This window comes from Lepidochelys olivacea, assembly GCF_965140295.1.
Source record: "Lepidochelys olivacea isolate rLepOli2 genome assembly, chromosome: 5".
NCBI lineage: Eukaryota > Metazoa > Chordata > Testudines > Cheloniidae > Lepidochelys > Lepidochelys olivacea.
In genome coordinates this window covers 18,542,096-18,555,992 of record NC_140415.1, presented here as the reverse complement: position 1 = coordinate 18,555,992, position 13,897 = coordinate 18,542,096, and the positions used below count along the sequence as shown (strand labels likewise).

Below are 13,897 nucleotides of genomic sequence, written 5' to 3'. Positions count from 1 at the left end.
TTGCTGCCAGTATCCTTTGTGCCACTTGCAGTAATATAGTCTACCTTTTCATGGCTAATAATGTAGGGGCAGATTGTGACAGATCTTTGCATTTGTGGATTATCTCTCCACTTCCACTTTCAATGGGGCCAAACATGGTTGCAGTCCAGAGTTCCTGTAAGCACAGGCACTGCTCTCCATTAACACGCACTGAGGCACAAGCCATTGAAAAGGTCCCCCTGACCTTACCTTTCCTCCATCCTGGCCAGCAAGAGAGATATCTGGCACAGACTTGTTTAGGCCGACAAATAGTTTGTTCCAAGTAAGAGAGAAAATTCCATATGTATCCAATTAGACTGTGCCTCAGACAGTGTTGCCCTGTTCTTTAATTATTTTGCATTTGTCTGATCAATTAAAAGAAGGAAATCATAATTTTGTATCCCTATTTTCTAGATATGTGAGAGAGTCACTACTAGTTCTTTACAGCCACCAACAGAGATAAAATAAATACCGAGGTGAAACAGTATCTCACTAAGAAATTGCAATCATGTGCAATTAGCTTCCTTGTTCATGGGAGAAAATGGAATGATGTCATAGTTTTTTTTACCCAATGGTATGCGTGTGAATACAGCTGCTGCATTATTATGGCGTTCATTTTTGTCTACTATGGCACTAGTTCCAGTCTCTCAATAACGGTTTCAGAGTGCCTTCTAAAACTTTTGTATTAGTGTTAGCATAAGTGACTCCTAATGTCACTGAAGTAAACTGCAAGCATTGAAGCATGAGCATGTTGTATATCTCATTAATATACAGCTATCTAAGAGAAAAATTCAAACCTTTCAGAGTCCGGAAGAGAATAGGGTCAGAGAGCGGTCCCACTCCTTTGGCATTGCGAGCTTGGATTCTAAAGTAATACACAGTATCTAGGTTGAGGTCCATGATTTGATGAGTAAGTCGGTCACCACTGATTGACTCCATAACCCAGTCATCAATTGGAGCATTCTTGTCCAAGGTGTAAAACAGAATATAAGCTGCATAAACATTGTCTTGGTTAGTACATATAGTGCATTTTACAAACTATATTTAAAATTCAAATTTCAGACAAGATAAATGTTTTTTATTTCACCTACATTAATGACAGGTCTTTCATTAAAATCTATTTTGATGAATGTTACAAGAATTAATGCATAATTTTCCTATTTCCAGATCAGAGTATCAATTGCAGTATTCACTGCAATATAAAACATAGGATTAACAATTAGGGAAATACCTAGCACGCTTTATTGTGTTATATTTGTTACTTGTACATAACACTTGTCAAATTCAGACTCGTGATCCAGTATATCAGTCATAAGCCATATGTGATAAGTCTTTAGTGTTTCAGGGCTGTTATAAAACTAAACAACATTGATGATGCACATCATTCACTGGGTGCTCATGAGAAACCATGCAATATTTCCTGGTAACTATACAGTAAATCCATTTGAAAAAACCATGGTAACTCACTGTAATGCTATCACTGTATCTCACAATCCCCAGGAAAATAAAATAAACCACTGCTGTAGGTAATTTGATTTAGTCCTAAATTGTGCACAGGAGCCTGTCCAAAAGGTGAATACAGCTGACTCGCTGAGTAATAATGACCATAATATAATTAAATTTAACATCCTGGTAAGGGGGAAAATACCAAAGAAACCCACCACAGTAGCATTTAACTTCAAAAAGGGGAACTACACAAAAATGAGGAAGTTAGTAAAACGGAAATTGAAAGGAACAGCCAGAAAAGTACAATGCCTGCAAGCTGCATGGAAACTTTATTAAAAAACCATAATAGAGGCTCAAACTAAACGTATACTCCAAATTAAAAAAAAAAAAGCAGTACAAGGATCAAAAAATGTCACCAGGGCTAATTAACAGAGTAAAGAGGCAGTAAGAGGTAACATTCAAAAATTGGAAGTGAAATCCTAGTGAGAAAAATAGAAAGGAGCATAAACACTAGCAAGTCAAGTGTAAAAGTATAATTAGGCAGGCGAAAAACATGTTGAAGAACAACCAGCAAAAAGTACAAACACTACAAGCAACTAAGGACACAGAAATCAGACACAGGAATCTTGCAAAACAGTCAGAGGGGCACTGGATGATCGAGGTGTTAAAGGAGCACTCAAAGAAGACAATGCTGTTGTGGAGAAGTTAATTTTTTATTTTTTTGCATCAGTCTTCACTGCTGAAGATATGAGGGAGATTCCCACACCTGAGCCATTCTTTTTAGGACTCTTTTTTTTTTTGAGGAACTGTCCCAGACTGAAGTGTCAATAGAGGAGGTTTTGGAACAAACTGATAAATTAAAAGTAATAAGTCACTAGAACCAGATGGTATTCACCCAAGGGTTCTGAAGGAAAATGCAGAAATTACAGATGTGAACTTGCAGAACAACTAACTGTAGTACGTAATCTATCACTTAAATTAGCCTCTATATCAGATGACTGAAGGATAGCTAATGTAATTCTGATTTTAAAAAAGGACCCAGAGGCAATCCCAGCAATTACAGGCTAGTAAACTTAACTTATTACCTAATTTCTTGCCTAACTTACCAGGCAAATTGAATGAAATTATAGTAAAAAACAGAACTATCAGACACATAGATGAATACAACATGTTGGGGAAGACTCAGCACAGATTTTGTAAAAGGAAATCAAGCCACAGCAGTTTATTAGATTTCTTTGAATGTGTCAACAAACATGTGGATATGTAAAAACAATGAAGAGTCCTTGTGGCACCTTGGAGACTAACACATTTATTTGGGCATAAGCTTTCGTGGGCTATAACCCACTTCATCAGATGCGTTGAGTAGAACATACAGTACGTAGTACATATATTACAGTACATGAAAAGATGGGAGTTGCCTTACTGAATTGGGGGGGGGGGGTCAATTCACGAGACCAATTCAATTAGAGTGGATGTGGCCCATTTTCATCTGTTGACAAGAAGGTGTGAGTATCAACAGAGGGAAAATTACTTTTTGTAGTGACCCAGCCACTCCCAGTCTTTATTCAAGCCTAATTTGATGGTGTCAAGTTTGCAAATTAATTCCAGTTCTTCAGTTTCTAGTTGAAGTCTGTTCTTGAAGGTTTTTTTTGCTGAAGAGTGGCCACTTTTAAGTCTGTTATTGAGTGTCCAGGGAGATTGAAGTGCTCTCTTACTGGTTTTTTAATATTACAGTTCTTGATGTCTGATTTGTGTCCATTTATTCTTTTGTGTAGAGACTGTCTAGTTTGTCCAATGTATATAGCGGAAGGACATTGCTGGCACATGATGGCATATATCACATTGGTGGATGTGCAGATGAATGAGCCCCTGATGGTGTGGCTGATGTGGTTAGGTCCTATGATAGTATCCCTTGAATACATATGCAGACAGAGTTGGCAATGCGGTTTGTTGCAGGGACTGGTTCCTGAGTTAGTGTTTCTGTTGTGTGGTGTGCAGTTGCTGGTGTGTATTTGGTTCAGGTTGTGGGGCTGTAAGCGAGGACTGGCCTGTTTCCCAAGGTCTGTGAGAGTGAGGGATCGTCCTTCAGGATAGGTTGTAGATCCTTGATAATACACTGGAGAAGTTTTAGTTGGGGGCTGTAGGTGATGGCTAGTGGCATTCTGTTACTTTCTTTATTGGGCCTGTCCCTTGTAGTTGACTTCTGGGTACCCTTCTGGCTCTGTCAATCAAGCATTCTTAAAACTACAATACCCACCTGGGGAAGTGAAGAAACAGATTGACAGAGCCAGAAGGGTACCCAGAAGTCATCTACAAAGGACAGTAACTATGGGGGGTGTGAGTGATTGCTGGACCCAGACAAGGAAGGAGTCTAGTCTGTGAAAGAAGCTTATTGGAACATCTCTAAGGGTGAGATTTACCTACATTTAGTTTCCTACTGTATTTGGCTTAGACTTGTGTGGTTTTGTTTTATTTTGCTTGCCAATTTACTTTGTTTTCTCTGTTATTACTTGGAACAACTTAAATCTTACTTTTTATATTTAATAAAATCACTTTTTGCTTATTAATTAACCCAGAACATGTAATTAGTTCCTGGGGGAGCAAACAGCTGTGCATATCTCTCTATCAGTGTTATAGATGGCAGACAATTTATGAGTTTACCCGTACACGCTTTATACAGAGTAAAACAGATTTATTTGGGGTTTGGATCCCATTGGGAAGAGGGTATCTGGGTGCTAGAGACAGGAGCACTTCTTAAGCTGTTTTCAGTTAAGTCTACAGCTTTTGGGGGACGTGGTTCAGACCTGGGTCAGTGTCTGCAGCAGGCTAGCGTGTCTGGCTCAATAAGACAGGGTACTCGAACTCCCAAGCTGGCAGGGAAAACGGGCTTAGAGGTAGTCTCAGCACATCAGGTGGCAGTTCACAAGGGGGTTTCTGTGGGGTTTCTGTGACCCAAACTGTCACCAGAGATGGTATGATGGGATAACATGATTCTGGCAATTAATTGGTCTTTAACTATTCATGGTAAATAGGCCCAATGGCCTGTGATCAGATGTTAGATGGGCTGGGATCTGAGTTACTACAGAGAATTCTTTCCTGGGTGTCTGGCTGTTGAATCTTGCCCACATGCTCAGGGTTCAGCTGATCGCCATATTTGGGGTCGGGAAGGAATTTTCCTCCAGGGCAGATTGGAAGAGGCCCTGGAGGGTTTTCGCCTTCCTCTGTAACATGGGGCATGGGTCACTTGTTGGAGGATTCTCTGTTCCTTGAAGTCTTTAAACCATGATTGAGAACGTCAATAGCTCAGACAAAGGTGAGAGGTTTATCGCAGGAGTGGGTGGGTGAGATTCTGTGGCCTGCATTGTGCAGGAGGTCAGACTAGATGATCATAATGGTTCCTTCTGACCTTAATATCTATGAGTCTATCTATAAAAGTCATTGTGAATATTTCTCTGAAACCATCTGCTTAAAGTGCAATGGCAATCAAAAAGGCCCACCGAATATTAGGAAAGGGATAGCTAGTAAGACAGAAAATATCATAATGCCACTACATAAATCCATGCTACACTCACATCGTGAATACTGTGTACAGTTCTGGTTGCCCCATTTAAAAAAAAAAGATATATTAGAATTGGAAAAAGTTCAGAGAAGGGCAACAAGTACAAGTAGGGATAGTGGTGTTGGAACAATTTTTATACTGGAGGTGCTGAAAGCCATTGAACAAAACTGAAAACCCCCATATATGATGGAAACCACTACACAACAGCGAGTGCTGCTACACCCCCAGCACCTCTACTTCCAGCACCCCTGATTAGCAGTATGGAACAGGTTCCATTTGAAGAGAGATTAAAAAGACTGGGTATTCATCTTGGAAAAGAGACAACTAAGGTAGGAATTGATACAGGTCTATAAAATTATGGATGGTGTGGAGAAAAGTGAATAAGGAAGTGTTATTTACCCTGTCACATAACACAAGAAACAGGGATCACCCCGTGAAATTAATAGGCAGCAGATTTAAAACAAACATAAGGAAGTACTTTTTCACATAAGACACCGTCAACCTGTTGAACTCATTGCCGGGGTATCTGTGAAGGTCAAAAGTATAACTGGATTAAAAAAAGAATCAGAAAAGTTTATGGAGGATAGGTTCATCAATGGCTATTAGCCAAGATTGTCAGGGATGCAACCCCAAGCTCTGGATGTCCCTAGAGCGGACCTCAGAAGCTGGGAGAGGACAACAGGGGGATGGATCACTTGATAATTGCCCTATTCTGTTCATTCCCTCTAAAGAATCTCACACTCGCCATTGTTGGAAGACAGGATACTGGGCTAGATGGACCATTGAACTGACCCAGTATGGCCATTCTTAAATTCTTATATCACTTATAAAATTCCACCACATAAAACCACAGTAACTGTAAAATAAACAAACAAAAATAGAAATTAAGTATTTTCATATAAAACCAAAGTGACTAAAACCACAAGAATTGTACTATGAGCAAATTGAGTCCCTGATCCTACAACCAGATCTATGACTGGACCCTCATGTTTTTGTGGACCCCGACCAACTTACATGAGACACCACATGGGTAAAGATAGGTGAGGTTCAGATTGAATTATTAAGCCTTATGGTATTATTTTAAAACATAAGATGAAAGCCCACAGAAATAGAAATTATAGTAACCCTTAGAATAACAGAACTAATGTGAAATAATAATTGTCTTTACAAATAATTTCCTTGGCTACTCTAATTCTTGGGAAACTTCTTGTGTCTAAATCCTCAGCTGGTGCAAATCGGCATAAGTATTCTCATCAATATCCCTCTATTCACTTTAAAATAAAATAATCTTTGCATGTCCCTGTTTCCAAATGAATTTGGGGTATTAATGCAGGGAAAAAAATGTCAGAATGAAAGGCCATGATTGTACTTTAAAGATTTTTGGCATTGTATGATGTTTACAGGATTGTATACTGTTATTTAGAGGTTGTTCTAACTATGAAAGTTCTTTGTAGTCATGTATCAGTCAGCCCATTTAGGTTAGTCCTTGTGATGATGATATGAGTGTCATGTGTCATATATTACCTCAACTATGTAACATATTACAAATCATTCAATGGGATTAGTCACATTAATAAAGTTACACACTTGCTTAAATATTTGCAGCTATGGAGTTTTGGTCATTTTGCCTTTGCTTGACATTTCTAAATAACATTTGGCCACTCCTGACTGCATTATAGATTTTCTGTATGTGTCGTTTTTCAAACAATTCCACAATGAAGAATAGTTCTCCATGGAAATTTTCAAGCAAAGTCAGCTCTCACTTACAACACTATAAATAAGAAACTCCATTAAAGTTACTGCCTTTGATTCTTCTCTCACTTACACCTATGGAAATCAGGAGTAATTCTATTTAAGTCAATGGAGTTACACAGCAGAACAGAAAGAAGACTCAAGACCACTGACTGCCCATTAATATGACCATTTTTCCCTCTGAAATTGGGTTAATGTCAGAAAAAAACATTTTCTATGACAATGCATACCTTTAACATGCCTTTCTTTTGGATGTGGTCATTGAGTGTAAAGTACTGAATATAATGTACAGGGAAATAATGAATAGAGTATTTCCAACCTGAGGTGTATTATCCCTAGGAAATTTCCCGACAGATCCAAATATATCTTATTTTACTGGTAATACTGGACCAGATTCTCCACTGGTGTAAACCACCATAGTTCTACCAAAGCCAATGGAAATATGTTGTTCGGCACAGGTTAAGAATCTGATCCAATAGGCTTTGAATTACTCACACAGGGTTTATATTTAGAAGTATTCTTGCGCCAGCATTTATAGTTCAGGATGCTTGAGCGGTATGTGTCAGGAATTAGTAGTAGTATTGGTGACATACACAGACTATCTCTGACACACAGAAGATACGCTGCATGACTTCCAGGTGTCTATCCCAATAGTTTGTGTTAATTAAACCATTATGTGCATATTTTTAAATGGAATGATATTTGTCACAATAATTCTATGTCTCTTAGATGTCTATTAAAATCCTAAAGTGATCATTTAGATGCAAACTCTCTGATAGAACCTGTTATATTTTTCATACTAAATTAACATTATGGGCTTGTAATGGGTTTCTTAATTATGCATTGATGTTATCTGCAATATTTTGAACAATAAAATTTGTCATTGTGAAGCATCCATTAAGTTCAGTCCTTGTCAGTCAATATTAGAGTTTTTCTGATCATCAGTGCTTTAAATTGTTATTATAAAGTTAAACATCTACATAAATCCTACCATTTATGAGTTGTACTAAGCAACCTATCATTATATACCTTATTTATTACAATATTGCCAAACAAACTACTTATTATTAGTCATTTCTAATTGCCACCAGAAGACCTTTGCTCAGAATTACTACATTTAGAAAGTATATTAATGCCTTCAGCAATTAAAACTAAAGGATTTATATTCTCTCAGTTCTCCATCTCACTGTAACTCTGGCACTGAATTAACTACTAATATAACTCAGCATTTCTATGCAGAAAAAAAAGAAAGTTCAGATGAAATATTATAGTGGAAACAAAGAAAGATAGAAGAAGAAGAATGGAGGAGTGAAACCAGAAAGTGAACAGAGCTGTAAAATAAAAAGATAGACATGGGATAATATAAGCATTTACCAGTAATTTTTCCATTGGCTTCTAATGGAGGCTGCCAGCTGACAATGACAGCTCGAGGCTTCCCTTCCCGAGTAATGACTGTCAAATCCTTGGGAGCAGAGGTTGGTGCTTAAAAGAATGGAAATAATAGAACACAAACCATCAGTTTCTCAGCTATATACTTGTTTTCCTTAAAATGCTATATCAGGCATTCTTTATAACTACTCATTCTGCATTTACTTCTTTTCTTAGATCCTCTGATGCATTACAGATACATTCTCAGGCAATATATGTTGAGAACTAAAACCTCGATTCTTAAGGGAAACTATTGTATCATCCCACTGGTTATGGGTACTTCTGGAAACGTAGATCCTTTTTATCCCATTCCATTCCACTTTGGTGCTTATCTTTCACACTTCACTGTGGTATTTGAACACCTACTGTCCATGTTAGGGCCTCAAGGCGTCACCATATTTAATATTAATACCACTGCTACTACCATGTTACAAAGATTTTTTTGGTGCCCATCACCATTTATGAAATTAAATTAAATGAAAATACACCTAACATGAGACATTCTGGACATAGTAGCAAAGTCCTGGGAGTATTGTGTAACAATAGTACAAAAGGAGTCCTAAATAGAGCAATATATCCCATTAAATATAGAAGACTGGGTCTGTGAGTGTCTTGTGCCTTCTTTACACTGCATGTCTGTTGCATGTTTGCCACATAATCTTGCAGAGTGGCTTAGGGGTGATCATCAATGGGATCTTCTGGTGGTGTACAGACTATCAGCAGAGTGGAGAAAGAGGGGATTGGTTATTGTTAAAGAACATAATGAGGACTGCACTGAGCTATACTGTTCCTGAGCTAGATGTTCAGTGTTTGGGGTATAATATAGTAGGTGTTAACTTAGGGCTTCCTTCACTACTGGGGTAAGTTGATCTAAATTAAGCTATTATGTGAATAACGTAGCTGGAGTCGACGTAGCTTAGGTCAACTTACCTCAGAGTCTTCACTGCGCTGGGTCGATGGGAGACACTCTCCGGTTGACTTCCCTTACTCTTCTTGGAGAGCTGGAGTACCGGGGTCGACCAGAGAGTGCTGTTCCATCGATTTTGTGGGTCTTCACTAGACTCAGTAAACTGATCTCCCCGTGGTGAAGACAAGCCCTTAGATTATGTCTACACTGAAGTCTAAGGTGTGATTTCAACACAGGTATATATAACCACATGAGATTTACCCATGCAAGTATAACTAAAAATAGCAGTGTAGATGCAGTGACATGGGCTTTAATTTGGGCTAGCATTGCAGGTAAGTATCCAGGATCCTGGAGTGCTTGTACAGCCATGCTGAAGACTGTGCCTCTTTCCTAGATTCATTCATAGATTCATGGATTCTAAGGCCAGAAGGGACCATTGTGATCATGTAGTCTGACTTCCTGTTTAACACAGGCAACAGAATTTCCCCAAAATAACTCCTAAAGCATATCATTTGGAAAAACAAACAATTTTTATTTAAAAATGGTCAGTGATGGAGAATCTACCACAAGCCTTTTGTAAATTGTTCCAATAGTTAATTACCCTTACTGTTAAAAAATTATGCCTTATTTACAGTCTGAATTTGTCTAGTTTCAACTTCCAGCCACTGGACTGTGTAATACCTTTCTCTGCTAAATTGCAGAGCCCATTATAAAATAGTGGTTCCCCACACAGACACTTACAGATTGTAATCACATCACCCCATAACTGCCTCTTTGTTGAGTTAAACAGATTGAGCTTTTTGAGTCTATCACTCTAAGACAAATTTTCTAATCCTTTAATCATTCTGGTGGCTCTTCCTTGAACCCTCTTCAATTTATCAACATCCTTTTTGTACTGTGGGCACAATATTTCAGCAGCAGAAACACCAGTGCCAAATATAGAGGTAAAAATACCTGTCTACTCTTTCTTGAGATTCCCCTACATATGCATCCAAGGATCACACTAGCTCTTTTGGCAACACCATCACACTGGGAGCTCATGTACAGGTGATTATCCACCACAACCATAAAATGTTTTTCAAGGTCACTGTGTCCCAGGATAGAATCCCCCAACCTGTAAGTATTGCCTATATTCTTCAATCCTAGATTTACATTTAGACTATTAAAATACATATTGTTTACATGCACCCAGTTTACCAAGTGATCCAGATTGCTCAGACCCATCCTCTTCCTTGTTTACCACTTGCCCAATTTTTGTGTCATCTGCAAACTTGGTCAGTGATGTTTCCTTATGTTAAATAGCATTAAGTCAAGGAACTGATCCCTGAGGGACTTCACTGGAAATAAACTAACTTGATGATGATTCCCCATTTACAGTTACACTTTCAGACCTATGCTGCTATTTTTGGCTGTGCTATTGCACGTAAATCTAATACAGGTATGCCTACACATGCTGTAATCATACCTTGGCTTGCAGTATAGACATACCCTTAGAGCAGTCACACAGCTCATTGTGAAAGGCATGTGCAATATAGAAAAAGAACAGGGCAGTGCAGTGTGACCTCCACAGCTCTATCACCATCTCCTACCTGACTTCCACTATGTGAATTTTCTGAATATTTGAAAATCTGCCTCAAAGTCTTTTTTAAAATATTGTTTCTAAAAATTTCGTTGGGTTGATGTTACATCAGAAAAAAATCTATATTAAACAAAGACGTTCTAACTGAACATCTGACCCAAAATGAAAAATATATAATGGTGCTAAATACTGTGAAACAAATGAACAACCACACACTTAACAAAGAAAGGATCATTACGATATTGAATTCAGGATTCAACAGAATACTGATCAGCTAATCTTCTAATTAATGTATCAAATGACCCTATTCAAAAAAGGATCCCAAACAATCAAGAAAGATGTAAAAAGGAAGATCACATTATAATTAATATTGATAAGTAGCTGAGACGATCATTCACTGATGTTTTGGCTTAGGCCTAATGGCTACTGGATGCTAACTTTAACTATTCCTTTGGGTTTCCTTACAGATGAGCCTGGTCATGTCAAGATTTTTGATCATTCTATTTAGTAAGGCCAAAATATTCGAACAAGGATGTTCAAAATTAGGCACACAATGCACAATTTTAGTTCTTCAAATCTCTTAACCTAGATATATTTACAGTATGACATGCCTGCACACTTAACTAGGAAAATTAGTGTAACAACAATAGCCTCTAATGGGTTGTGCTTCATAAAAAACATTCAACTCATAACCGGTTTATGACATTGGCTCATCAATTTCTGTTGAAGGGCTGAAGTTTGAGTTCTGGGATTCAACAGATTGTGAACATAAGGAATTGTGAGTAAAATTAAAAGACCAAATCTTGCTCTCAGCTCTCACTAACTCCCACTGAAGTCAATGAGAATTATCTGGGTATATCAAGGGCCAAAATTTGGCTCTAATTATTGTTTTTGTATTGTGGGTGCACACTTTCTTTCCACCCCATGTTGCTGATTTCTACTGAATTTTATATGAATATTGATATGAACATTCTTCATTAAGGGAACTTCCACACGCAGAATGGGTATAAAATAGGCATTAACAATCAGAAATACAGGATCCCTTTAGTTAATGCAGCTGCATCTCCAGCTTAATTAATTGTATGTCAACCATATGGGAAAATCTAAAGATACATATACTTCCACTGAGTTTCCCCCTGTTAAATAACTGATGTGTTCAGCAGTTGCCATTAAAAAGTCTATATTTACCAGCAGACATTTCCACATTTGACATCTGGTGGTAAATGTTGATTTTTAGTTGTAACCATTGTACTTTTGCTGCTTCTTGTCATGTACAGAAAATATCACAGATATTACATAGTCATCTAAGTTTATATATTAGTTTATATATTAGAATCAACAGTCAGTTAAGAAGGAAAATATCATACTCAGAGCTATAGATACACTTTTTATTGAGCATGGGAAATACAATAAAGTAACTAAACAGTTTGGATCCTATCCAGCACAGTATATCTGCAGTCTTCTGAGCCACTCAGTTTGTGGAAGATCTCCCAGCTCTGCAGAAGGCCTACCTATTCAGAAGAAAGACTGGCCGACTTTGGAGTGCAAAACACAAAATGAACAAAAACAGTGAACCGGAGAGCTCAAGTTTAGTAACTGCATTTAAGAAACTTCCTGCCTGCTCTTCTCCCTATTTAGATTCTGCGGATCTCCCTATGCTGAGGCAAGGCAGCTCATTGGCTTGACTCAAAAGCAATTCTTCTGAAGAGCCTCAAGGAGGGAAGATGAATAATTTATTCTAAACACATATAGAATTTAATAGAAAATACTAATCATTCTGTAGAGCAGTGATACTCAGACCTCAGTGGTTCAGGAGCCAAATTAGTGATCAACATTACCCAAAAAAGCCACAGCAGTGTGAATTCATTGTTTCATTTGTATATTTAATACATATTATTCTCACAGCAAATAAGTGAATAACTTGATAAAAAATTTGATAACTTAATTGGTTAATAGCATAGTAAAAGCTGACTGGTTAATAACTTAGATTGGTTAATAATTAAATCACACAGTGTTTTAATATCATGTGCTGAAGAGAGCCTCAGGAGACACATTAAAGAGCCACTTGTGTTTCACAAGCCTCAGTGTGAGTACCACTGCTGTAGAGCATTGTTTTTATCCACTCAATAGAATTCTATACTTTGGGATACACTTCCCCATTAATATCATTATAATATTAATATGACAGTTAAAAAAGCAAAACCCAGAGAAAAGGTATCACTCTCTATTTTTTTAAGGGAGAACAGACTAGAAGGAAAATAGAGAGGTTGGGACCTGACAAGCTCCTTAGCTTCCTTTTCCTTGCAGACAGAAATAAAGGTCCAAGCCAGAGACCTCCTAACTCTATTGCCCTTTTAATATATGTTCATTCAGCTCACTGGAGGTGTTATCTTACAATAAACATTACATGACTGCTACCCAAGCAATACTTTTCCTCAGAGTCTTAAGTAGCCATCATAGTTGTATTCCTGAGAGCCCCCACTGAGCATCTGAGGCCAGCAGTTACATAAAATCCTTAATGTCTAATATCTATTCAATGATATAATAATAGTTCTAATAATAGGGAAAGAATAATGGTGACTAGTAGCGGCCTGAATACAGAAAGGTGTGAAGACAATGGGAGTGTCATCCAGGGCTTAAATTCTCATTCCCACTCAGGACTTGGGACTGTAACCCCATGGAGGGGGCGCCAGGGCTTGAGGCTTTAGTCCTTCAGGGGAGAAGGGGGGTGTTGGGGCTTCAGTCCCCACAGCGCATGCTGAGGCTTAAGCCTCAAGCCCCGGTGCTTCCAGTGGGGCTGAAGCCCTAAACCCCAGGGCTCCAACGGGGCTCTGGTGGGTTCTGACTGAATTTAAGCCTTGGTGTCATCTAAGGAGCCTCATCCACCCAGGCAGGGAGCCGCTGACATGAGACAAGAAGTTCTACAGGTAGAAAGTTTGTATCTGTAAATAACGTGATTTGAAGAGACTGCTCAACTTCGTTGTATATTTTTTGTTTAATTTTGTAGCTGTACCAGCTGCTGTAACTCCAATTCAGGATCTTTAATCCATCTGGGCTGGAGCACATGATTTAAGAGGAGAGGCTGAGGGAACTGGGATTATTTAGTCTTCAGAAGAGAAGACTGAGGGGGATTTGATAGCTGCTTTCAACTACCTGAAAGGGTGATCCAAAGAGGATGGATCTAGACTGTTCTCAGTTGTAGCAGATG

General features: G+C 38.2%; 1 protein-coding gene across 2 annotated transcripts in view; it reads right to left on the bottom strand.

Moving 5' to 3' along the window:
* Positions 1 to 13,897, bottom strand: part of DCC (DCC netrin 1 receptor) — a 948,238-nt gene that overhangs the window by 93,275 nt on the left and 841,066 nt on the right. For both annotated transcript variants that reach the window (XM_084629005.1, XM_084629006.1), the window contains exons 19-20: positions 8,150 to 8,257; positions 816 to 1,010 (exon numbers count right to left, since the gene is read on the bottom strand). In XM_084629005.1, the coding sequence (XP_084485131.1) occupies positions 816 to 1,010; positions 8,150 to 8,257 (303 nt within the window). The remainder of the gene's footprint in view (positions 1 to 815; positions 1,011 to 8,149; positions 8,258 to 13,897) is intronic.